Source organism: Macaca thibetana, chromosome 9 (genome assembly GCF_024542745.1).
Source record: "Macaca thibetana thibetana isolate TM-01 chromosome 9, ASM2454274v1, whole genome shotgun sequence".
Taxonomy (NCBI): Eukaryota; Metazoa; Chordata; class Mammalia; order Primates; family Cercopithecidae; genus Macaca; species Macaca thibetana.
The window spans coordinates 15,012,790-15,038,918 of record NC_065586.1 but is presented as its reverse complement, the minus strand read 5'-3'; the positions used below and the strand labels follow the sequence as shown (position 1 = coordinate 15,038,918).

At 45.0% G+C, this 26,129-nt stretch overlaps 3 protein-coding genes across 4 annotated transcripts in view; 2 read left to right on the top strand and 1 right to left on the bottom strand.

Annotated features, from left to right (window-relative positions):
• The first annotated feature begins 1,676 nt into the window (after window positions 1-1,676).
• The window catches only part of LOC126962402 (acyl-CoA-binding domain-containing protein 7), a 79,484-nt gene continuing 55,031 nt past the window's right edge, over window positions 1,677-26,129 (top strand). Inside the window, exons 1-4 of one of the 2 annotated variants that reach the window (XR_007728680.1) lie at window positions 1,677-1,803; window positions 12,615-12,732; window positions 12,900-12,962; window positions 13,050-14,051. Coding sequence is in view for 1 of the 2 variants with exons in the window: in XM_050803315.1 (XP_050659272.1) it covers window positions 1,792-1,803; window positions 12,615-12,732; window positions 12,900-12,962; window positions 13,050-13,123 (267 nt within the window). In the remaining variant the exon portion in view is untranslated. Of the gene's footprint in view, window positions 1,804-12,614; window positions 12,733-12,899; window positions 12,963-13,049; window positions 15,592-26,129 lie in introns of those variants that run through there. The other variant, XM_050803315.1, reaches the window with a different exon arrangement.
• The window catches only part of LOC126962401 (acyl-CoA-binding domain-containing protein 7-like), a 68,511-nt gene continuing 55,031 nt past the window's right edge, over window positions 12,650-26,129 (top strand). The window contains exons 1-2 of the mRNA XM_050803314.1: window positions 12,650-12,732; window positions 20,733-20,783. Coding sequence (XP_050659271.1) covers window positions 20,754-20,783 — 30 coding nt within the window. The 5' untranslated portion in view covers window positions 12,650-12,732; window positions 20,733-20,753. The remainder of the gene's footprint in view (window positions 12,733-20,732; window positions 20,784-26,129) is intronic.
• The window catches only part of OLAH (oleoyl-ACP hydrolase), a 79,096-nt gene continuing 76,945 nt past the window's right edge, over window positions 23,979-26,129 (bottom strand). The window contains exon 7 of the mRNA XM_050803309.1: window positions 23,979-24,276. Within this exon, the coding sequence (XP_050659266.1) occupies window positions 24,132-24,276 (145 nt within the window). The 3' untranslated portion in view covers window positions 23,979-24,131. The remainder of the gene's footprint in view (window positions 24,277-26,129) is intronic.

Here is a 26,129-nt window from a genome sequence, read left to right as displayed (position 1 = left end):
CACCGCGGACCGGGTGCTGCCGGCAGCCAGGACTAGGTTACCAGAGGAAGGCCAGGCTGTGCTGAAGCTGCCGTGAGCCTTAGTACCCCACGGGACCTTTCCCATCGTCTAGGACTTCAAACACAACTGCCCAGTAGGTTTTTCTAACATTTTGCTTTTGGTCCTTTACTTGGAAATGCACTGATTTCACCACGAAAATATTTGTGAGGAGAAAAAAAAGATTTTCATGAAAAAGCAAATATTTTTTAAATGTAGCTTTATGCAAAAACAAGCTGAAAGGTTGCTTGTTGTATTGTCGTACGCTCAAGCTCAGTCACTTTGCCGTATTGAGTTTCTTTTTTCTCCCAGTCACCCTTCTCCATCAATGCGAAGCGTCGGAAATTAGCTCCTCATATGACCAGCCAATTCGGTTCCAGTCCTTTGGAAATGTAATCCTATTCGGCGTGTCTGCAGACTTGGAGTGACACTGGGTTTGTTTCCCTGGAAAACTGGGTCAAATTGAATAGGCTTTTAGTCCTGTGCCTTTACCATAATTAAAAACGAGTTCGGCTGATTGTAGCATGTGTCCAGAATTTAGGTGTTTTTGCTTTATAAAGAGGAGAAGAGGTGCAAACCACAGGCCACTTTCACTCATGATAAACTGCGCCTAGAGGCAGAGTGGAGGAGACGCATTCATCATTCACGTTTCTAGGAATAATGGACAGGAGAGAAGAATGTATAAAGAAGGAATCCTGTGCTTCAGGAGGCCAAGGTGGGAGGATTGCTTGAGGTCAGGAGTTCAAGACCAGCCTGGGCAAACTCACCTCTCTTTTAAAAAAAAAATATATATATATATATATATATTTTTTTTTTAATTTGTACTTTTAATGTATAAAATTTTTAATTTTTAAAATTTTAAATATAAATGTATATATATAAATTTTTAGAGAAAAAATATTATATATATACCTAGCAAGACCCCTCACCTCTGTATAAAATTTTAAATGCATATATATTTATTTATTCTTTTTTTTTTTTTTTTTTTTTTTTTTTTTTGAGATGGAGTTTCGCACTTGTTGCCCAGGCTGGAGTGCAATGGTGCAATCTCAGCTCACAGCAACCTCCACCTTCCAGGTTCAAGAGATTCTCCTGCCTCAGCCTCCCGAGTAGCTGGGATTACAGGTATGCGCCACCACACCCAGCTAATTTTGTATTTTTAGTGGACACCAGGTTTCTCCATGTTGGTCAGGCTGGTCTCGAACTCCCGACCTCAGGTGATCTGCCGGCCTCAGCCTCCCAAAGTGTTGGGATTACAGGAGTGAGCCACTGCCCCCGGTCAATACATATTTACGTATATACATTTTTTAAAAATTGAAGACATTACGTATATATTTTAGAGTTGGGGGGGTCTCTCTAGATAAATATGTATATTCTTTCTTTCCTCTCTCTTTCTTTCTTTCTTTCTTCTTTTTTAAGAAGGCATTCCAGGGGAGGCCTGTGCCCTGGGGAGACCTCTCTGGGTTTCCTGCAAAGACCCTCTTGAGAAAGAATAGAAGAGAGAGCCCAGAGCGGGGAGAAACTCATTTAAATTCTCTTCTCTTGGTCTTTCCATTTGCAGCCCGGGCAACCCGGCGCGCTAAGGAGCTCACAGCCCAGCCTCGCCCCCGCGCCCGCGACCAATGGGAAGCGGCCGGGCCGGGAGCGGGGCCAATGGCAACGGCTGGCGGAGACGCGGCCCTTTAAGAAGCCGCGGACGCCCTAGGGGGCAGAGCACCGGATAACAGCTGCAGCAGCAACGCGGCGGCCGCCACCATGGCCCTGCAGGTACCCGGGGCTTGGGGAGGCCACGCGGGAGGGGCGCTCCGCGAGGGGAGTGCTCAAGCGGGGCGCGCGGTGGGCGTGGCGCCCCGGGAGCGGTCGGCGGAGACCCAGGGGACACGCCCACTCCTTCCCCAGCGCCGCAGATGGCGGTGTAGACCGCACCTGTGCCTGCTGACGGCGAGCCGGGGCTCCCAGGGCAACCGTTCTGGACCCCAGGGGTCGGGTGAGCGACCGTGAGCGGAAAAGCAGGCAAGGCACGAGCACGGAGGAGCACGGAGCGGGCCTCCTCTCTCCGTCTCCGAGAGGGAGTCGAGATCACCGGGTCTCATCCCCCGCTCCCTCCCCTTCGCTCGTTGAGACCTCCAGGACCTCTCTTAGTGTCATACTGAGCAGAAGAGATCTGCGAGGCTCCGATTTAAAAATACTGTTTTTTTTTAATGTGAAAAAACATGTTTAAGGGTGGAAAACTTTGGAAAAGACAACAAACATAAACTAATAATTACTGATAATAATCCAATCATAATTCCTTCACCCAGGTGATAACCACTGCTAACATGCTAGGGTAATTCCTAGTATGTCCTAGTATGTTTTTTTCCATGTGTGTATGTGTGTGGTATATATCTACACACATACCTATGATATTATTATGTATATACAGTTTTATTCCTACACTTAACACAGTAATATGAGCATTTTCTCATTATTAAATATTCTCAAATGTAATTTTTTTTTTCTTTTTTGAGACACAGTCTCACTCTGTTGCCCAGGCTGAGTTGCAGTTGGTGCTATCTCTGCTCACTGCAACCTCCACCTCCCAAGTGCAAGCGATTCTCGTGTCTCAGCCTCCACAGTAGCTGGGGTTACAGGTGCATGCCACCACGGCCGGCTAATTTTCGTGGTTTTTTTTTTTTTTTTTTTTTTTTTTTTGAGATGGAGTCTCACTCTGTCACCCAGGCTGGAGGACAGTGGTGTAATCTCAGCCCACGGCAACCTCCGCCTCCCGAGTTCAAGCGATTCTCATATGTCAGCCTCCCGAATAGCTGGGATTACAGGCGTGCGCCGCCACTCCTGGCTATTTTTCTCCATTTTTAGTGGAGTTGGGGTTTCACTGTGTTGGCCAGACTGGTCTTCAACTCCTGACCTCAAGTGATCCACCCGCCTTGGGCACCCAAAGTGCTGGGATTTCAGGCATGAGCCACCACGCCCGGCCTCTAAAATGTAATCTTTTACACGCACAAAGTTTCATAGAACGTGGCTTACTTCTTTAACAATTTCAGTCAGGCAAGACGCTATCCTGGGTAAAGTTATAATACATACTCCAGGGCCATCTGGGTTCAAATTTGTGCCTCACTTCTACTTAGCCTGTGACATAGTTACCCTCTCCCTGCCTCAGTTTCTTTATCTAAAAATGGAGGAGAGATACATTAAATGAGTTATATATATAAAGCATTTAAAACAATGTCTGACATGTGGTAAAAGTCCAATAAGGATAAGCTTGTGGTGGAACATTTAGTTAGTTTGTTTGTTTTGAGACAGGCTCTCACTCTGTCACCCAGGCTGGAGTGCAATGCCGTGATCTCAGCTCAGGGCAGCCTTGAACTCCTGGGCTCAAGTAATCCTGCCACTTCTGCCTCCCAAGTAACTGGGACCACAGGCACCTGCCACCACACCTGGCTGTTTGTGTGTGTGTGTGTGTGTGTGTGTGTGAGAGAGAGAGAGAGAGAGAGGAGTTTCACTCTTGTTGCCGAGGCTGGAGTGCAATGTCATGATCTTAGCTCACCGCAACCTCCGCCTTCCGGGTTCAAGCGATTCTCTTGCCTCAGCCTCCCCAGAGTAACTGGGATTACAGGCATGCACCACCATGCCCGATTAATTTTGCATTTTTAGTAGAGACGGAATTTCTCCATGTTGGTAGGGTGGTCTCGAACTCCTGACCCCAGGTGATCTGCCGCCTCAGCCTCCCAAAATGCTGGGATTACAGGCGTGAGCTATTGTGCCTGACTCAAATATTCTTATGCATGACTTATGTGTTTATACTGAACTCTCCCCAAAATGATCAAAACGTTCTTCTAAAAGTTCCTGAAAGATCTGAAAGGTTCCTTTTTAGCTTAGTACTTTGGTTTTTTGTTGTTGTTTGCTTTTGAAATACTTGCAATGAGGAATTAAGAGTTTAGGGATGTCACAGGAAAGCAGTATGCTAAAGAGTATTAATATCGACCCATGATGTTGTCTACTAACAATGCATTTGCATGTTAATATTGGAGGAAGGTAACTTTTTTTCCGATATGATGTCTCGCTCTGTTGCCCAGGCTGGAGTGCAACAGCGTGATCTTGGCTCACTGCAACCTCCTCCTTACAGATTCAAGCAATTCTCCTGCCTCAGCCTCCTAGTAGCAGGGATTACAGGTGCCTGCCGCCACGGCCGGCTAATTTTTGTTTTATTAGTAGAGACAGGGTTTCACCATGTTGGCTAGACTGGTCTTGAACTCCTGACCTCAAGAGATCTACCTGCCTCAGCCTCCCAAAGTGCTGGGATTACAGATGTGAGCTACCACGCCCAGCTGAAAGTAACTTTTAAAAATGACAAGTAATACCTGGCTGACATATTGAAACCTCTTCTGTCTTTATTACCTCACTGGCATGTGCAGGGATCATATTGGTACTAGTGTTCTGCCAAGATGCTCATTGAGTGGAAATTAGAGGAAAGGTGACGAGTTCAGGGTCCCTAGACTTCTATTTATTTATACAAGAATAAGTAGACTGTCACTGGAGTAGCAAAACAAATGGAATTTCTAATTCAGCTATAGCCTCCTGATTTTATTTGAAAATTTAAAATACATTTCTGTCCTCACCAAAGCATTTAGGAGAGCTGATGTTTATCCTAAATGGACAAATTTCTTTCCTAGATGATGAAGCTAAAAAGCAGACTTCTTCCAGAAGATGTATCTTTTCAAATCTAGGGGACTGATGATTTTAACAATTGGCAAAAAAGACTAACCTCTTCCCCTAGCCCACATTTGTGTGACCTAAGAACCCTGCAGTTCCTTGAGTGTGAGAATTTTTTATCTTCTTAATTGGGTTGCGCGATGGGAAAGAATTGCTTGAGAAGACCTTGTCAACCCCCTATGTGGGATGACCATGTTCTTTGGCTGCAGAAAGTAAAGTCAGATGAGGTGAGTCACCCTCAGAGGCTGTCTTCAGTGAGGCTGAAATGTGAAAGGCAGTTTACACAGCAGCCCGCCTAATCAGCATGGAAGGATGCACCCAGGATGTACCCAGTGTGAGCGATGCTGGCGTAACTTCTACGCCAAACGTGGGGCGAGGGGGCCTTGTGTCAAAAGCATGAACAGGAAGGAGTCCAGGGAGCGGCAGTAGTAGCCTTAAGGCAGTTTGTCTTGCAGAATCTCAAGCTCGGGTGAGATCTCGGGGGAGACCATGCACAAAACATTCAACTAGGATGCTGAGGACCCCTCGCTCAGGAGAAGTCAGCCCAGCAGAGGCTGCAGTTCCTGCCAAAGGCAGCAAGTCCAGCTCTGCAGCAGCGTAGGATACTGCAAAACTATGATGCCTTTCTCTCGGAATGAGGCAGGAGAATAGGGTCTGGAGGCAGAGAACCTAAGAACCTAAGGCCGATTCACACTGACTTCCTAGAACTAAATCAAAAGGAAAACCCCAACTTTCCACACCTATGTAATAAAAAGACCCGCGGCTGCTCCCTTTGCAACCTCCTCCCCATTCTCTGTGTAGCAGATGGAAAATCGAATGTATCTCTGATTGGTTGCTTTCTGCAACCAATCAGACATTCGCATAGGAATGTAACTTTGTAACTTCACTTCAGCCTCTGATTGGTTGCTTTCCCCAACCAATCAGACTGATCGTGAGCCAAGTTTTGATTTGCATAGAAGTGTAACCTTGTAACTTCACTTTAGCCTCTGATTGCAGGCTACTACTTCATTTACATAGGATGCACACCAAGTAACCAATGGGAAACCTCTAGAGGGTATTTAAGTGCAGAAAATTCTGTAACAGGGCTCTTGAGTCCCTGTACTCTGCCTGCTCCCACCCTGTGGAATGTACTTTCGCTTTCAATAAATCTCTGCTTTTGTTGCTTCTTTCTTTCCTTGCTTTGTGCCTTTTCTCCAATTTTTTGTTAAAAATGCCAAGAACTTGGGCACTGTCCACTGGTAACAAGAATGCTTTGGAATTCAATGTTCATAGCTCTATATTTAAAGCTGCATCTCACCTATGATAACTTTCTGATCCCCCTAAAGTCTGCTCACTCATTAACCATCCAACAAGGATGTTCTTAATAGACTCAGACCAGGCTCACGCCACCCGCCAGCAGTCCCTGAGGCCCTGTGGGTGCTGCCAAGGTGATTATTTATTGTTTATTTATTTACGAGTATTCATGCAACCCCACACAGCCTTTATGTTGAACTCCAGTAATTTCTGTCCACACTGCTGGGAGCAGCTTTCCCTGCCCCTCTGCACCCAACAAACGCAGACCTGAACCCCCCAGCACAATCACCATCTCATCTCAGGGACAGCTTTTTCCGTTCCGTACCTTCCCCTCTGCGCTACCTCCAGTGTTCCCAGAGCAACTGCTGCACCTTATTTGCAGCAAGTCCCATGTGACTGCCCTTGCCCTGTTCATTTCCTACCAGGCTATGAGCACCTTCAAGCACACTGCCTTGTGCCTGCCCATTTGCCTGGCAAAGGCCTGATCTATCGGAGGTGTTCAGTAAGTAGGTTTGTTAATTAGTATGAGCTGTGAGATGAGCTCTGGGAGGGCAGGGTCCATTGAATCAAATCAAGAATATTTTGCATTCTTGGCCGGGCATGGTGGCTCACGCCTGTAATCCCAGCACTTTGGGAAGTGGAGGTATGCAGATCACTTGAGTTCAGGAGTTCAAGACTAGCTTGGCCAACATAGCAAAACCCTGTCTTTATTAAAAATACAAAAAAATTAGCCAGGCATGTTGGCGCATGCCTGTAATCCTAGCGACTTGGGAGGCTGAGGTGGGAGGATTGCTTGAACCAGGAGGTGGAGGTTGCAGTGAGCCATGGTTGTGCCACTGTACTCTAGCTTGAGCAACAGAGCAAGACTCTATCTCAAAAAAAAAAAAAAAAAAAAAAAATTATAAATCATCCTTAACCCTAGTGAGAGGTGACAACGTGCTAGTAGCCCTGGCTCTCGGCACCTCCTCGGCCTCCGCATCCACTCTGGCAGTGCTTGAGGAGCCCTTCAGCCTGCCACGGCACTGTGGGAGCCCCTCTCTGGGCTGTCCCAGGCTGGAGTCGGCTCCCTCTGCTTGCGGGGAACAGTGGAGGGAGAGGCACAGGCGGGAACCAAGGCTGTGAGGTGCTCACAGGCCAGCGGGAGTTCTGGTGCGCATGGGCGAGGGCTCAGCTGGCCCCACACTCCGAGCGGCTGGCACTGCCAGCCCCAGGCAATGAGGGGGTTAGCACTTGGGCCCGCAGCTGCAGAGGGTGTGCCAGGTTCCCCAGCAGTGCCAGCCCGCCAGCACTGCGCTCAAGTTGTCGCTGGGCCTCAGCTGCTGCCCCACGAGGCAGGGCTCGGGACCTGCAGCCCGCCATGCCTGAGCCTCCCCACGGCCATGGGCTCCTGCTGGGCCCGAGCCTCCTCGACGAGCGCCGCCCCCTGCTCCACAGCGCCTGGTCCCATCCACCGCGCAAGGGCTGAGGAGTGCAGGCACGGCTCGGGACTGGCGAGCAGCTCCGCCTGCAGCCCCCATGGGGGATCCACTAGGTGAAGCCAACTGGGCTCTTGAGTCTGGTGGGGACTTGGAGAGCTTTTGTCTAGCTAGAGGATTGCAAATGCACCAATCAGCACCCTGTCAAAACGGTCCAATCAGCTCTCTGTAAAATAGGCCAATCAGCTCTCTGTAAACTGGACCAATCAGCAGGATGTGGGTGGGGCCAAATAAGGGAATAAAATCAGGCTGCCCGCGCTAGCCACCAGCAACTTGCTTGGGTTCCTTTGTGTGCGGTGGCGTCGTTCTTTCGCTCTTTGTAATAAATCTTGCTGTTGCTCACGCTTTGAGTTCACGCTGCCTTTATGAGCTGTAACACTCACCACGAAGGTCTGCTGCTTCACTTCTGAGGCCAGGGAGACCACGAACCCACCGGGAGGAATGAACAACTCCAGACGCACCGTCTTAAAAAGTTGTAACGCTCACGGCGAAGGTCTGCAGCTTCACTTCTGAAACCAGGGAGACCACGAACCCACCAGAAGCAAGAAACTCCAGACGCGTCCAAACATCAGAAGGAACATCTTTAAGAACTGTAACACTCACCGTGAGGGTCGACGGCTTTATTCTTGAAGTCAGCAAGACCAAGAGCCCACCAATTCTGGACACATTGGCACCTTCCCGCTGAGGCTGATACTCTTTTTGCGACTGAAGCTGCAACTCAGAGGATCTTTGTTTCTTGGATAGAGTCTCAGGGCAATGTGCCTCAAAGCTAGAAGTCATACCTGAGTATCCTGGCCAAGGCCAATATTGTTTGTACTCCAGCCTATCATGGTTGGGATGGGAAAGGCCTGCTGCAGGAAGGCGCAGCAGAAGAGCCCCTTAAGACAGGAATGTATTGCATTGAGGTGCCAGAACTAGACAGGCTGGACAGAGCGAATAATGCTGACCACTGCTCTAGAAATGGTTTCCCTACCTGCATAGGGAGAAAGAGTGGGGACCCCTGAAATGGCATGGGAAACTGTGTCAGGGCTTAGCTCTAATGTGCAGAGGGGTCTAGGACTTTCATTAGATCTTTTTTTATTTTTTATTTTTATTTTTTTGAGACAGAGTCTTACTCTGTCACCCAGGCTGGAGTGCAGTAGCAGGATCTTGGCTCACTGCAACCTCTGCTCCTGAGTTCCACCTATTCTCCTGCTTCAGTCTATCCTGAGTAGCTGGAATCGCAGGTGTGAGGCACCATGCCCAGCTATTTTTTTGTGCTTTTAGTAGAGACCAGGTTTCACCATTTTGGCCAGGCTGGTCTCGAACTTCTGAGCTTAAGTGATCCACCTACCTCAGCCTCCCAAAATACGGGGATTACAGACGTGAGCCACTGCACCCAGCCCTTATATGGGTTTTTTAAAAGGCTTAGAATTCTAATTAAGGTTTGGCACATCAAAAGGAGTCTAGTTGCTGTCATTGCAAAATAACATGAGACGTTACAGCAAACAGAACACCTGAGATGGCCTATAAACCTGCAGAGGAAGGTCCTACACCCCTTCTGAATAGCCTTGCCCTGTAGCGGCTCTGGCCACTCAGCATTTCAATTTTGTTCTTATTATAAACACAGTCCACGCACTTTATAGAAAATTTGCAGAGTACAAAAATATTTTAAAACTACATAACTTGCCAATAATCAGAGGCAATTACTGTTTACATATTTTTAGTATATATCTTTCTAGTTTTTATTTTTTCTATACAACTTACCAAGCTAAGTGTATAAAAAGAATTTGCTTTCTTTGCTAAAACATAAACTAAAAGTGTTTCTTATGTCTTGCTTTATTGCAAGTACTTTTTTTTTTTCCCCCTGACATTCTTGCTCTGTCGCCAAGGCTGGAGTGTAGTGGCATGATCTTGGCTCACTGAAACCTCCACCTCCTGGGTTCAAGTGATTCTCCTGCCTCAGCCTTCCAAGTAGCTGGGATTACAGGCATGTGCCACTACGCCCAGCTAATTTTGTATTTTTAGTAGAGACAGGTTTCTCTATGTTGGTCAGGCTGGTCTCAAACTCCCAACCCCAGGTGATCCACCTGCGTTGGCCTCCCAAAGTGCTGGGATTACAGGCGTGAGCCACTGCTCCCAGCCTGGTCACACAGCACTTAAGTGATGGAGTTGGGATTCCAACCAAGGCAGTCTGGCTCCAGAGCCATGTTCTTAACCATGGCATTAGTATAAAGCAGCCAAGAGTTTCTTAGGAAGACACTCAGAAGACAAGGCGCCCCTTATTCCATGTCCCCGTGCTTCTCAGTCCCCTGTGGGAACTGGGTAGGAGGATGGGCCAGGTTCAAGGTTATTTAGGCTGAAGACCCTGATCTCCAACTTACAGGTGATTTTGTTCACAAAACAACTGTTCTGCATGTACTACTGTTCCTGGAGCAAACTGAGAGCCGCGCTGCTTATTCTCTCAGCTCGATAATGAGATGCAGATAAACTGGGAAAGGAGAGAGTTGGTTTCTGTAACTGGGTACAAGGAGAAAGCCTGGAAATGATTGCCAAGCCAACTCAAAATTACAGAGGTTTCTAGAGCTTTATATGCCTTCTAAGTTATATGTCTGCATGTAAGTGTTTATTCATCTAAAGCCTTAAGTGACTAACTTCTAATCTATAACTAAGGGCTGAGTCCTGAAGACCCTCCTCTGGAGCCTCAGCAAATGTCCTTAATCTAGATGGATCCAGGTGCTGGAGTGATTACCCTCGTTTCCTTCTAAATCATGGAGGTTTGGGGAGTTCCTTCAGATCCCAGTAAAACTTGTTTGTGGAGGTCTGGGGATTTTCTTCAGACCCCCATAAAACCTGTTTAATCCTAAATGGGTCCTGTTAAGAATTCCTTCATTATCTTGTTATGCCTCAAGCCCCAGGAAGAGCCTGGGCAAAACTCTTGGTGGGCTTTTGTTGGAGTCTTCATATGAGGGCGCTGGCTCTTTCCGTTTTTAATATTTAATGTAACCACTCAGTGCTGACACGGTTGTTATGGCGGCCTGCCTATTCAGCCATCAGGGGGACCTGGCCACAGTACTGCCTGTCTTTGGGGCCGGAAGGAAACTTGAGCCAGTCACTCTGCTGAGCCCACAGGGTACTGAGGTTACACTGGGGCTATCCACTTTCTCTCCTAGGCCTTTGGATCCAAAGGGAGCTCTGGCATCAGAGAAGAAGTGTGGGGGGTGGGGGCCAGCTAGCATACATCCTTGAACTTCCCCTGTTTGACAGCCAGCCTACGGACAATTCCTGCTTATCCTGAGTTTTAAAAAATAACATAAGACACAGTTTAATTTAAAAATCTATAAAGGAAAATAATCACGAAGCCCTTCATAGAGTATAAACTAAGAGGTTAGAAAGGGAAAGGGATAAAGCATCTGGGAACCCTCAGACTCCAGAGTACACTGGACTTCCTTGTCTATTTCAGCTACTGGCTGAACCCTGGGCCAGCCTGAGGGTCTTGCGAGGTTTGGGAGGTCCCCATTTTCAGAGTTAACTTGGGACAAGCCTTACTACTTAAGTACTTTTTTTTTTTTTTTTTTTGGAGACAGAGTCTCACTTTGTTGCCCAGGCTAGAGTGCAGTGGCGTTATCTTAGCTCACTGCAAGCTCCACCTCCCAGGTTCAAGCAATTCTTATGCCACAGCCTCCTGAGCAGCTGGGATTACGGGTGTGCGCCACCATGCCCAGCTAATTTTTGTATTTTTGGTAGAAACAGGGTTTTGCTATGTTGGTTGGGCTGGTCTCGAACTCCTGACCTCAAGTGGTCCCCTGCCTCGGCCTCCCAGAGTACTGGGATTATAGGCATGAGCCACCACGCCAGGCTTAAGTACATTGTATATAGCGTTTCCAGGAAGTGTAAAAACATACTACTCAAGTGTACTGGTATACAGTTTTCCCTAATCAGCTCTAAATTGGCTAAGCAACTCCTCTTTTCTAGAAATCATTTGTAATAAATCTTATAATTTAGGTCTAGTGTGAAAAGGAATCTGTACAAGCAACTCAACCAGATCAGGAATATTGATTACCCTCAGAAGCTGACTAGGTCTAAATAATGCTAATATTAAAGAATGTAGGCATGAGGGCACTGGAAGAGAAACACCCCAGACGATGGTATTAACCGATAGCAAAGCCCCTGCATGTAGTAAAGTAGGACTGAGGCAGAAGAGGGAGGACGCATCTGTGAGGTCATTGAGAAAACCCCATTGAGTATCAATAATGCCAAAAAAAAAAGCAGCCAGGCTTGGTGGCTCACACCTGTAATCCCAGCACTTCGGGAGGCCCAGGTGGGTGGATCATGAGGTCAGGAGTTCAAGACCAGCCTGGCCAGTATGGTGAAACCCCGTCTCTACTAAAAATATAATAATTAGCCAGGCATGGTGGCAGGTGCCTGTAATCCCAGCTACTCGGGAGGCTGAGGCAGGAGAATCACTTGAACCCGGGAGGCAAATGTTGCAGTGAGCCGAGAGTTTGCCATGGCACTCCAGCCTGGGCAACAGAGTGAGACTCCGTCTCAAAAAAAAAAAAAAAAAAAAGAAAAAGCAAACTCACCAGGTGTGCTGTGGCTCACGCCTGTAGTCCCAGCACTTTGGGAGGCCAAGGTGGGCAGATCACTTGAGGTCAGGAGTTCAAGACAAGCCTGGTCAACATGACAAAACCCCATCTCTACAAAAATACAAAAATTAGCTGAGCTTGGTGGTGCACACCTGTAGTCCCAGCTGCTTGGGAGGCTGAGGTGGGAGAATGGCTTGAGCCCCAGAGTAGAGGTTGCAGTGAGTGGAGACGGTGCCAATGTACTGCACTCCAGCCTGGGCGAGAGAGCTAGACCTTGGCTTGAAAAATAATAATAATAAAATAAAAAAATAAAAGGAGGGTAAACTGAACATTTTCCGTATTAAGAATTTTCTGTAGTTCTTCATATGAGGTAAGTCCCAGGAGAGGTGAACTCCTAGGAATTCAAGTAAATTAAGATCATTCTGATAGAACCAGAGCAGCAGAAGTTCATTTCTGTTTGAAACCTTCCTCTTCCTGCTCTTCGAGTTCCTATTCCTTGGTGGTAAAATGCTCCTTTTTTTTTTCCCTTTAGGCTGATTTTGACAGGGCTGCAGAAGATGTGAGGAAGCTGAAAGCAAGACCAGATGATGGAGAACTGAAAGAACTCTATGGGCTTTACAAACAAGCGATAATTGGAGACATTAATATTGGTATTACATATTATTAATATTAATATATTAATGTTACAATTAATATATTATAATTATATAATATAGTATATCATTACTTAAAATATACTATACTCTGTTTGAACAACGTGTATAGAAGTGCACAGTAAAATATTAACTTGCAAACGCATCTCTCCTTCTCTTGCCAGAGTGTCCAGGAATGCTAGATTTAAAAGGCAAAGCCAAATGGGAGGCATGGAACCTCAAAAAAGGTTTTTTAGTCTTTCACAAGTTTATGGCAAACTTTCTTAATTTCCCAATGCACCAATCAGGGAGATAACCTGTTTGTATCTTTCTAGGGTTGTCGACGGAAGATGCGATGAGTGCCTATATTTCTAAAGCAAAGGAGCTGATAGAAAAATATGGAATTTAGAATACAGCATACAAGGAATATTTGCTTTTGAAGCCTTCCTAATGCTATCATGACCTAACATTTAGAGGGAGAGCCACACTGCTAACTTGATGTATCATGTAGATTTTTGCTATTAGCATGAATTGTAATACGTAGGAGCATACTGAAACTACATAGTTTACTCAATTGTACTTGCTTAAACCAGGTGTCTTTAAAGTTCTTTTTAAGAAAATATGGTACATATACACCATGGAATACTATGCAGCCATGAAAAAGGATGAGTTCCTGTCCTTTGCGGGGACATGGATGAAGCTGGAAACCATCATTCTCAGCAAACTATCACAAGATCAGAAAACCAAGCATGTTCTCACTCATAAGTGGGAGTTGAACAGTGAGATCACATGGACACAGGGAGGGGAACATCACACACCGGGGCCTATCGGGGGTGGGGGGCTAGGGGAGGGATAACATTAGGAGAAATACCTAATGTAGGTGACCGGTTGATGGGTACAGCAAGCTACCAGGGCACGTGTATACCTCTGTTACAAAACTGCACGTTCTGCACATGTAACCCAGAACTTAAGGTATTTAAAATTAAAAAAAGTTCTTTTAGAAAAGTATTTTGTGTTTTATTTTTATAGAGTTAGAGAGGACACCTGCAGTTTTTGTTCGTTTGCTTGTTTGTTTTTCCTTGAGGAGTCTCGTTCTCTCACCCAGGCCGGAGTACAGTGGTGTGATCTCGGCTCACTGGAAACTCTGCCTCCTGGGTTCAAGTGATTCTCTTGCCTCAGCCTCCCGAGTAGCTGGGATTATAGGCGCTTGCCACCCTAGCTGGCTAATTTTTGTATTTTAGTACAGATAGGGTTTTGCCATGTTGGCCAGAGTGGTCTCGAACTCCTGACTTTAGGTGATCTGCCCACCTTGGCCTCTCACAGTGCTGGGGTTATAGGTGTGAGCCACCACACCTGGTCACAAGTGCAGTTCTGTTACATGGATATATTGTGTAGTGGGGAAATCTGGGCTTTTAGTGTAACCATCACCCAAACACTGTACATTGTACCCAAAAGGTAATTTCTCATCTCTCACGCCCTCCCACCTTTCCAAGCCTCCAGTGTCTATTATTCCATACTCCAGGACCCTGTGTTCACACTGCTTAACTCCCACTTATAAGTGAAAGCGTGGTACTTCTTTTGTTTCTGAGGGTTTTTAAAAATCTTTATTTTCTTGTTTTTTTGTTTTGTTTTGTTTTGTTTTTTTCTGAATTTTTTCACTTAAGATAATAGCCTCCAGTTCCACTCATGTTGCTGCAAAATTTTCTTTTATGGCTGAGTAATATCCCCTGGTATATATATACCACGTTTTCTTTATCCCATCATCCGCTGATGGATACTTAGGTTGATCCCATATCTTTGCTATTGTGAATTGTGCTGCAATAGACATACAAGGCAGGTATCTTTTGGATAGAATGACTTCTTTTCCTTTAAGAAGATGCCCAGTAGTGGGATTGCTGGGTAGAATGGTAGTTCTATTTTTAGTTCCGCCAGATATTCCCATGCTGTTTTTTTATAGAGGTTGTACTAATTTACATTCCCACCAACAGTGTATACGCATTCCCTATTCTCCACATCTGTTGTTTGACTTTTTAGAAAGTCTCACCCTGGTAATATGTGTACAGATTTGAACAGCTGTTTGTTCTTTTGGCTCATCTGTTCTGTTACAAAGAGTTAATGTTACTGGTGAAATAAAAACAGGTTATTAAGAATCAATGGCAAGGCTGAACGTGGTGGCTCATGCCTGTAATCTCAGCACTTTGGGAGGCCGAGGCGGGTGAATCACTGAGGTCAGAAGTTCGAGACCAGCCTGACCAACATTGCAAAACCTCATCTCCACTAAAAATACAAAAATTGTTATCCGTCTCTTAAACGGGAAAAAAAAAAAAAAAAAAAAAAAGAATCAATGGTAAGACTGTTCCTTCCTTACACCATGTGGCTTTGAGGTCACAGTGATACAGAGACTGTGAACCAGAGAACATACTTGGTTCAGGTCCTCATTCATCTGTGAACGTGCTAGGTGACCTGGAGCAAGTTACTTAACCTTATTAAGCCTTATCTGTAGAGGAGGGAAAATAATTATCACTCTCAAAGGGCAGTTCTAAGAATTGAAAGAGAGGCTGGGTGCGGTGGCTCATGCCTGTAATCCCAGCACTTTGGGAGGCTGAGGTGGGTGGATCACGAGGTCAGGAGATCAAGACCCTCCTGGCTAACACGGTGAAACCCCGTTTCTACCAAAAATACACAAAATTAGCCGGGTGTGGGGGCGGGCACCTGTAGTCCCAGCTACTCGGGAGACTGAGGCAGGAGAATGGCAGAGAATGGCATGAACCCAGGAGGCGGAGCTTGCAGTGAGCAGAGATCCCGCCACTGCTCTCCAGCCTGGGTGACAGAGCGAGACTCCATCTCAAAAAAAAAAAAAAAAAAAAAAAAAAGAAATGTACAAGTCTGTCCATAGCAGTTTAAAGAAATTTAAAAAGCCACCATAGAAATATCTCCTGTTTTTCTTTAAATTTTTACATTTAAGACAAATAAAAAAGCAAACTAAAATGTATCTAGTGATAAACTGTACCACTACTGTACCCCATGTGTTCAGTTCTATCAGAGTAAAAAGAGTCTGGAATATAATATTGGCCCCCGACTCAGTCTTTCTGGATGGTACACAGGCTCTTTGAAAGAAGAGTCTGTTGTTAACAATTCAAAAAATTGTTTGAGATTTCTTAAGATAAATATCCCCCCAAAACAGTGCACCTCTATTCCCCACATAACAATTTAGATTTGGAATTGTATGACCAGAGAAATAGATCAACTTCATGTTACTGCTACAACAACAACAGAACTGTCTAGGTCCGCTAGATAAATTTCCAGGGAATTACGCTGAGCAGAAAAAGCCAGTCCCCAAACGTTACATGTATAATTCCATTTATGTAACGTTCTTTTTCTTTTCTTTTCTTTTTTTTTTAGACAGGGTGTCATTCTTTTACCCAGGATGCAGTGCAGTGGCACCAACTCAGTTCACTGCAACCTCTGCCTCCCAGGGTCAGGCAATCCTCCCATCTCAGCCTCCCGAGTAGCTGGGACTACAGGTGCATGCAACCATGCCTGACTAATTCTTGTATTTTTCACAGAGACAGGGTTTCACCATGTTTTCCCAGGTTGGTCTGGAACTCCTGATCTGAGGTGATCTACCCACCTTGGCCTCACAAAGTGCTGAGACTACAGGCACGAGCCACCGCACCCGGCCTCTCTTTCAATTCTTAGAACAGCCCTTTGAGAGTGATAACTATTTTCGCTCCTCTACAGATAAGGCTTAATAAGGTTAAGTAACTTGCTTTTAAAGTTACTTAATAACTTAAATTATTAAGTATTAAGCCACCGCGTCCAGCCAGGATTCCTGAAGGGGAAAATTTATAGACACAAAGGATGGAATAGTGGTTGCCAGGGAGGAGGGAGGTTAGTGTGGCTTTAAAAGGGCAGCAGGAGGGATGATCCTGCAGTGATGGAATGTTCTGTGTCCTGATTGTAGCAACACCAATATCCTGCTTGTGATATTACACTATATTTCCTATAACAGTTACCATTAAAGGAAATTGGGTTAAAGGCTACACAAATCTCTCTGTATTATTTCTTACAAATAAAAGGGAATCTGCAGTTACCTCAAAAAGTTTAGTTTTAAAAACCAAGGTTGATTTCTCATCGGGAAAATTTTGGCAATCGAGATAATTCTTATCTTTCTAAATTTCGCCTAATGATAGACGTCTTCCACAAGGATATCAAGGCCTAATTTCTTCAAAGAGAAGACATCAGCAATGACAGACTTGGTGTCTTAGAGTTGAGGGCTTGAAAACTCCTAAAAGTTGTTCCCATATGGACTTCACCTCCCCCAGGTAGAGTTGCAGGGGAAAAAGCTCACCCCCAAAGCCTGGCATTGGTTCCATCATGAAACTTCAATTTGTAGACTATATCCACTAAACATTTTTCAAATTAATAATCACAAATCCTAATTACTTTTTTTTTTTTTGAGACATAGTCTCATTCTGTGGCTGAGGTGGGAGTGCAGAGGCACAATCTTGGCTCACTGCAACCGCTGCCTCCTGGGTTCAAGCAATTCTCTTGCCTCAGCTTCCCTAGTAGCTGGGATTACAGGTGCCCGCCACCATGCCTAGCTAATTTTTTTGCATTTTTAGTAGAGATGGGGTTTCACCATGTTGGCCAGGCTGGTTGAACTCCTGACCTCAGCTGATCCGCCCGTCTCGACCTCCCAAAGTGCTGGGATTACAGGTGTGAGCCACCACGCCAGACCTCCCAATTACTTTCGTACCAATCTTTCAGTAAGGGAACCCTGAAAATAGTATCAAATTAAAGGATAAAGTACAACACATACTACAACATAATTTGCTTAAGGCTAATTGTAGCCTAAATTTATTACCTGCATTCTAACTCAAAGTGCCTCCCCCAAATAGTTAATTTTATATTTTTTGTACTTTTTTAAAAAAGAGTGATAAATTTCAGAAAATACCACCTGTATGCATTTTCCTTAACCTTATTTACTAAGGCCTTATGTACTTTTTTTGTGTGTGACAGGGTCTCACTCTGTCACTCAGGCTGGAATGCAATGACATGATCCTAGCTCACTGCAGCCTTGACCTCCTGGGCTCAAGCAATCTTTCAGCCTCAGCCTTCCAACTGGCCGGGACCACAGGTGCACACCACCATGCCTGGCTGATTTTTAAAATCTTTTGTAGAGACAGGGGTCTCCCACACTCCTGACCTGAAATGATCCTCCTACTCAGCCTCCCAAAGTGCTGGGATTCCAGGTGTTGAGCCACTGTGCCTGGCTCCTATTTCTGCTTTTCTTTTTCTCTTGGTTCCTGTTTACTTCCAGCTGTTGTGCTTTCTCCCTAAGTCAAGTTCAAGTTATTGCTGAGTGAGGCTGAGGCAGCCTCTTAGGCGCGACATTTGTGCTTGGCCACTCCCTTTGTCACGGGCCAGACTCTAGATTGGTTGTCCACTGGGGGTACTGGACCCAGGTCCCAGCCAGTCATGCCAGGGTGGCAGAGCCACTCTCCCTCTCTCCCTTCCTGGCCATCAAGTGGCGTAGAAGAAACTCCTTAGAGGGCTGGGGTATGGGCATTCTGAGGACTTGCCTATACAGGTGACAATAATTATTTAGGGTTATCTGCTTTTAACAAAGCAGTAGATTACGTTTTCTTACTAAATGGGGCTATTCTACATTTGAAAGAATGAGATCCAGCTTTGAGCCATGGTGTGTTGTTGAAACAATCATTTACTTCAAGCATTTCCCCTGTTAATCATCTTCACCATTAAACTAACTGAAGAAAAAAACTGATAATTTACCAATCATGAATTTTATTGACAAACTTCCCATAAAGGAGAATCAAGTGAGATTTTAATATGAAGAATAAAAGACTCTGCCAGAAGTATTCTTTTTTTTTTTTTTTTTTTTTTTGAGATGGAGTCTTGCTGTGTCGCCCAGGTTGGATTGCAGTGGTATCATCTCAGGTCACTGCAAGCTCCGCCTCCCGGGTTCACGCCATTCTCCTGCCTCAGCCTCCTGAGTAGGTGAGATTACAGGCACCCGCCACCATGCCTGGCTGATTTTTTGTAATTTTTGTACAGATGGGGTTTCACCGTGTTAGCCAGGATGGTCTTGATCTCCTGACCTTGTGATCCACCCGCCTTGGCCTCCCCAAGTGCTGGGGTTTCAGTCATGAGCCACCGCACCTGGCCTGCCAGAAGTATTCTTTACTGGCTTGACCTTTGTCCCCAGATATCTCAATATATTTATGTAACGAATCTCCCTGACAGTAGAAAATGTGTAATTTCCAATCTGAATAAAACTGAGCTACAGCTGAATAACTGAAAAGAGTATCATATTACTTTGATTATTTTAAAAGTGAAAGGAAAAAATATCTAAAAATTGGCAAGTGATGATACTTCTAGACACTTGACTATGTAGTTCTTGATTAATTTCTTGTTGGCAGGATCCAGAAGATAAAAGTGATCCCCTGGAAGCTGGTGAATGTTAGTATTTCCACTGGTTACATCTTTCCAGGCTGAAAATAAACAAGATTATATTCAATAACAACACCAATAGCAACTAAAGATTCACTTCAAGACATTATTTCTTTAAGAGCTGACACCCTGGAGTACAGTTACTTTCAAAGCCTTATGTTCTAGGTAAGAAAGCAGGAGCATTGCCATCTTGGACAAGCCCCTCATTCTAAAGTTTACCTTAATCAAAAACCACCTAAATCCAAAGGGCATCAGTCTAATGGCTGAGGTCACCATAACCATAAACCATAGATAACATCTCCAACCAGAAACGTTCGAAACTCCTCCCCAACCAGAGACATGTTAGCCCCAAGATAACCCCCCTCTGGCCAGGAAGATGACGGCCTTGAGATAATCCTGCTTCTGGCCACCAGAAAGATGTCTGCCCCAACATAACCTCCCTTCCTCCCAGAGACATTTCAACTCCACCATAAAACTTCTCCCTCACACAGAAGCATTCCAAGCTAGTAATAATCCCCTCACCCTAAAACCAGTATATACTCTTCATCTGTAAGAGAAAGTGCTCCTGACTGAAATCGGCCAGGAGCCCCTCTCAGGTTTTATCTAAAGAAAACCTGTCTTTGACTGATAAGCTGTGTTTCGTGTGTCTTTCCTCTTTCTTTAACTCTTACACTATGTGTCCTGCATTTTTTATTTCTTTGAGACCTATCAGTATACAGCAGTTGTCTCATTTTACACAAGACCAACATCTCTCCTTTTATACTAAATACAACTTCAATTAATTTTGTATTCATTATGGTAACTGATGGTTGACACTGGTCAAACACCATTGAACATAAATATATACGCCTACTATGTACCCACAAAAATTAAACATACAAAAAATTTAAAAGCTGGTTGGGCGTGGTGGCTCATGCCTATAATCCCAGCACTTTGGAGGACAAGGCGGGCAGATCACGAGGTCAGGAGTTTGAGGCCAGCCTGGCCAACATGCTGAAACTCCTTCTGTACTAAAAATACAAAAAATAGCCAGGTATGGTGGCTGGCACCTGTAATCCCAGCTACTCGGGAGGCCGAGGCAGGAGAATTGTTTGAACCCATGAGGTGGAGGTTGCAATAAGTCGAGATCGTGCCATAGCACTGCAGCCTGGGTGAGGGGGGGCGAGACTTCGTCTCAAAAGAGAAAAAAAATTTTAAAGCCATCAAACATATATTTCAATACGATACCCGAGATTAAAAATAATTTCACCTTCCACGTCCTTTACTATGTCTTCAGATCCAACAAAACATGTTAAGTCACAAGAAAGAACAGCCTTAGATGGTATGTTAGAGCTGTAAACATAAAAGAGCTGGTTAGTAATAGTTTGAAATCAATATACCAGAATCTTTTCCTGTTCCTAATGTCAATGAAACTTGGGGTGGGTTCACTTCCTTTCTTTGGCTACTTCTAGCAGTGTAAAACATTTTTCACCAATGGCACTTCTACCTGTCAAAGCCTGCCTGAGACTCAGTGTGGAGACTAATTTCCAATATCTAACTTCTAGGATGTGACAAGTGGCAGCAGGATGGCACTGGGGCACACAGTTCAACTCCAGGTAAGGCTGGTGGAGCCAGTCCTTTAAACTGTCATCAGAAACAAAGACCTCTTTGGTAACTCTCAGCTCTTGTTGACCCAGCAGAGGGTTGCTCTGCACAGAACCTCACAACAGCAGCAAACATGCTTATTGAGTCAGAGGCTCAGTGCTGCGCTAGACACTAGGGGCACGTGGAGAAACAAACACAGTCTCTTCCCTCCTGCAGCTGAGAGACTGGCTGGGAGACAGACATTACGGAAACAATCATTCAACTGCTACAAAGTCCAGGGGATGGAGAACTCTTGGCAGGAGGGTGGAGGTGGGGATAGGATCAAGGCAGGTCTCCTGGGGAAGGGGAGAGGATCTGAAACCTGAATGAATAGAAAACCAGTCAAAGGACAAGAGCCAGCAGGGAGAGAGGGAAGAGAAAGAGCCAGCAAGGAGAGAGGGAAGAGAAAGATGACAAATTAATGGCTAGGTCAGGTGTGATGGCTCACGCTGTAATCCTAGCACTTTGGGAGGCCAAGGCAGGAGGATCGCTTAAGGCCAGGAGTTTGAGACCAGCCTGGGCAACACAGCAAGACCCCATTTCTACTACATAAAAAAATTAGCCAGGTGTGGTGTCAGGTACTTGTAGTTCCAGCTACTCGGGAGGCTGAGCTGGGAGGATCACTTGATCCCAGGATGTCAAGGCTGCAGTGACCTGTGATTGCACCATTGCGCTCCAGCCTGAGCAACAGAGTAAGACCCTGTCTCAAAAAAAAAAAAAAAAAAAAAAAGGCCAGGCGTGGTGGCTCATGCCTATAATTCCAGCACTTTGGGAGGCCGAGGTGGGTGGATCAGCTGAGGTCGGGATTTCAAGACCAGCCTGATGAACGTGGAGAAATCCCGTCTCTACTAAAAATACAAAAATAGCTGGACATGGTGGTGCATGCCTGTAATCCCACGTACTCGGGAGGCAGAGGCAGGAGAATCCCTTGAACCCGGTAGGCAGAGGTTGAGTTGAGCCGAGATCGCGCCACTGCACTCCAGCCTGGGCAACAAGAGCGAAACTCTGTCTCAAAAAACAAAACAAAACAACAACAACAACAACAAAAAAGGCTATTTTTCAGAGTACAAAGTGGAGTACTAAGGTATAAGAGGTATGCAGGTATAAGTCTAGGCCACATAAAGGAATTTAGTTGTCCTAAGAGTGAAAGGAAGTCACCAAAAAGATCAAACAAGGTACACCGTGATCAAACTGGACTTTTATCCTCTGGATAGAGTATGGTTAATGGATCGGAGGAGGACCAAGTGTATTTGATAGGCCCAAGTGAGTGCATCTTGCAATCATCCTGGCAAGGATTTGCTCCTGCCCAGAATGTAAAAAAGCAGCAGCACCGCACACTGCATCCTAACAATGAGAAAAACAAAAACAAAAACAATAAAAACAGAAAAACTACAGCATCATGACTTGTCGTGAACTTAACAGAGAGCTGTGTTTGCGAGGCAAGCTAGAAATCAAATTCCAAGGGGGACAGATTCCCACTATAGAGAGATGGGGACAGTAGACAAAGTCACCTTGCACCATGTCCAGGCAGAAGAGATATCTGCTGTACATGCGGAAAGACTCAAATCAGCCAAAATTTTATAGTGTTGGAGATACAGTGAGAATGGTGTGTTAGATGGAGTTCACACTGACTCACAGCCTCTTGTGTGTGTGTGTGTGTTTTTTTTTTTTAGGTGGAGTCTCGCTCTATTGCCCAGGCTTGAGTGCAATGGTATGAAATCAGCTCATTAAAACCTCTTTCTCCTGGGTTCAAGCGATTTTCCTGCCTCAGCCTCTTGAGTAGCTGGGATTACAGGTGTCTGCCACCACACCCAGCTAATTTTGTATTTTTAGTAGAGACATGGTTTCACCATGTTGGCCAGGCTGGTCTCGAACTCCTGATCTCAAGTGATCCACCAGCCCCGCCTCTGAAAGTGCTGGGATTCCAGGTATGAGCCACCGTGCCCAACCATGCAGCCTCTTTTCCATGGGCCTTCACTAGGAGTTGACGAGAAAAATTAGGAGTGAGGCAAGAGGCTAGAGAGACACCTCCACAGTGCAGTTAATTAGCTGTGGCTATTGGACTGCCACTAGACTGCCACCTGACCAGGTCTGCTCTCATTGTAAGCAGAAGCCTTAAGTTGCTGGAGGAGGAGCATGAAACCCTCTCACCCAGGGTGCAGGTGAAGCCCTGTGGCTGCGGCGGGGGAGGATAAAAGCATAAGCCCTGACCCCTGAGGAAGGGATGGGAAACAATTCTACACCAAAACCAAGCAGAGTTCTGCTGCTTGTAGGAAGGGACAGGAGTCTTCCACCAAGGCAACCACAGATACAAGGCAAAAATGTGTTTGCAAGAGAGAAGGAGCAGGCATGCTGAGAAAGCCCCACTCACAGAGGCCAGGCACTGGGGTGGAGGGCACCTAGAACTCATGCTTCAGACTATCTAGGATGTCCAGGAACTCCCTGTGTTACCCACAGGCTAACATACATTGAGTCACAAGCAACAGCTATCTACACTGGGGAGGGCAACAGGAGGAAGAGAGGCTGTTCTGTCAGTCACAGGGAACATTGAACGCCAAGGGTAGGGCAGGACCGGTGAGAAAAATTCTGCAACAACTGCATCCCACACCAGACACACAGTAATTATACCAGAGGATTTGAGAGCTGGTGGTGCACTGCAGGTGATCACAGCAACAACAGAACGCTACCCAGCTCAAGCCCAGTCTAGACTAACTCAACTCCCCACGTTAATGGCCTGTCAAAAAGGAGAAACGTGCTCAAATTCAGGTGTAAAACATTACCTTCGGTCTCTACTGTTTTTATGCATAACTTGTTTTTGATTTTATAAAATTATCACTGGGTGTGGTGGCTCATGCCTGTAATCCCAGCACTTTGGGAGGCCGAGGTGGGTGGATCACCTGAGGTTAGGATTTTGAGACCAGCCTGGCAAACATGATGAAACGCCACCCCTACTAAGAATACAAAAAATTTGCTGGGCCTGGTGGTATGTGCCTATAGTTCCAGCTACTTGGGAGGCTGAGGCAGGAGAATTGCTTGAACCCAGGAGGCGGAGGTTGCAGTGAGCTGAGATTGCGCAATTGCACTCAAGCCTGGGCAATAAGAGCAAAACTCCATCTCAAATAATAATAATAATAATAAGTATCAGACACACAAGAAAGCAAGAAATAACCCATTGTTAAGAGGCAAAGCAGTCAAAAGAATCAGACGCAGATAAGACCCAGATGTTGGAACTCTCAGGGAGTTTAAAATACATATGATTAATTTGTCAACAGATTTAGTGGAAAAGGTGGGTAACATTCATGAACACATGGGGAATTTCATTAGAAAGGTGAAAACCAGAAGAGGGTCAAATGGAATTTGTAGAAATAACAGAAATGAAGAAGTCCTTTGACAGGCTCATCAGTAGACTTGATACAGCTGAAGAAAGTCAGTGACCTTGAAGACAGGCAGAGGAAATTCTTCACACTGAAACACAAAGGAAACTTTTTAAAAAAGGAGACAAAACAGAACTTGCAAGAGATTTGGGACAATATCAGTTATGAAACACCCTAGTATATGTGGCACCAGGATTCCAGAGAAGGAACAATAACAGTAGTCAAGCAAGAGAGGAGGACAGCTATGAGTTGAAATAGTCACAGCTTCTGACACTTCTTGGCTGACAATTTCCATTTCGGCCACTAGCTCTGAGCTTTGGTGGTAATGATGGGGAAAGAGAACTGGAAACACTCTGTAGGCCTGATTTCATTTATATTGGAAAAAGCTGGGACATAACAAGGACAGGGAGAGATCAGATTGAAAAGGAGAAGGAGCAGGAGGGCAGGATTTGGAAGAGTTTTTGAAATTTGGAGAGAGGAAGTGAAAAGTTGTGAGTAATTACTGCAATTTGACTCACTGGAGAAATGGTGAGAATGTCAACATTTTCTACATTCTATGAGTGGAATGTCCCCGTGAATGATTTATGTTAATGTTTTATTTTTGGTGTTTGGGAGCTTTCTTTGGAGTGAAAATACTCATTGGTTGTGAGGTTTTTTTGGTTGTGTTTGTTTTTTCAAAATAGCTTGTGGTTTGTTGTGTGCCAGACCCTCCCCTCTACTAAGCAGTTAATTCTCATTCTGGGCAGGAGCAAATCCTTGCCGGGATGATTGCAAGACCCACACAGTTGGGCCTATCACATACACTTGGTCCTCCTCCGATCCATTACCCATACTCTATCCAGAGGATAAAAGTCCAGTTTGATCATGGTGTACCTTGTTTGATCTTTTTAGTGACTTCTTTTCACTCTTAGGACAACCAAATTCCTTTATGTGGCCTAGACTTATACCTGCATACCTGCACACACCACCTTGAAGAGTTGCTATTCTTACCCCTTCTTTGATGGATGAGAAACAAACCATTAAAGAAACTTGCTCAGAATCTTGCAGTGAGTAAGATACAGGGTCTCAGTCTGGTAAGTGGACTCTAAAGATGGTATGTTTCACCATTGTGCAAGGTTTATTTAAAGCCAGCTTTTGCATCCATGATTGCATTGAATGTCCATAGTGATTTGGATTACTTCTCAGTTTTTTTCAGTTTTGTTTTAAATTCGCAAATAACAATTGTATAAATTGGTGAGGTACAATGTGATATTCTGATATAAGTATACATTATGGAATGATTAAGTCAAGCAAATTAACATATCCATCACCACATATACTTAAACTTTTAAAATATTGTGCACATGTAAAATCTACTTTCTTAGCAATTTTGAAATATACATGTGTAGTCACTGTGCTGTACAGTAGATCTGAAAAACTTATTTCTGGCCAAGCGCAGTGGCTCACGCCTGTAATCCCAACACTTTAGGAGGCTGAGGTGGGTGGATCACCTCAGGTCAGGAGTTTGAGACCAGCTTGGCCAACATGGTGAAAACCCATCTCTACTGAAAATACAAAATTAGCTGGGTGTGGTGGCAAGTGCCTGTAATTCCAGCTACTCAGGAGGCTGAGGCAGGAGAATCTGTTGAACCTGGGAGACGGAGGTTGCAGTGAGCCAAGATCACACCACTGCACTCCACCCTGGGTGACAGAGTGAGGCTCCATCTCAAAAATAAATAAATAAATAAATAAATAAATAAAATAAAATAATAAAGATTACTGGGGAAGGATTTACAGAGTATCAAGACTTCAGTTCTATCTGAAGAATCAAGTATCTATATAGACATCCCATGAGACAAGGGAATGGAGAGATATTCACAGAACTTAATGAGTTCTGGAACAAAATTTAAAAAAAAGCAAACCCAGAATATTTCTCCCCACTGGTTTGCCTCCACACTTAAAATA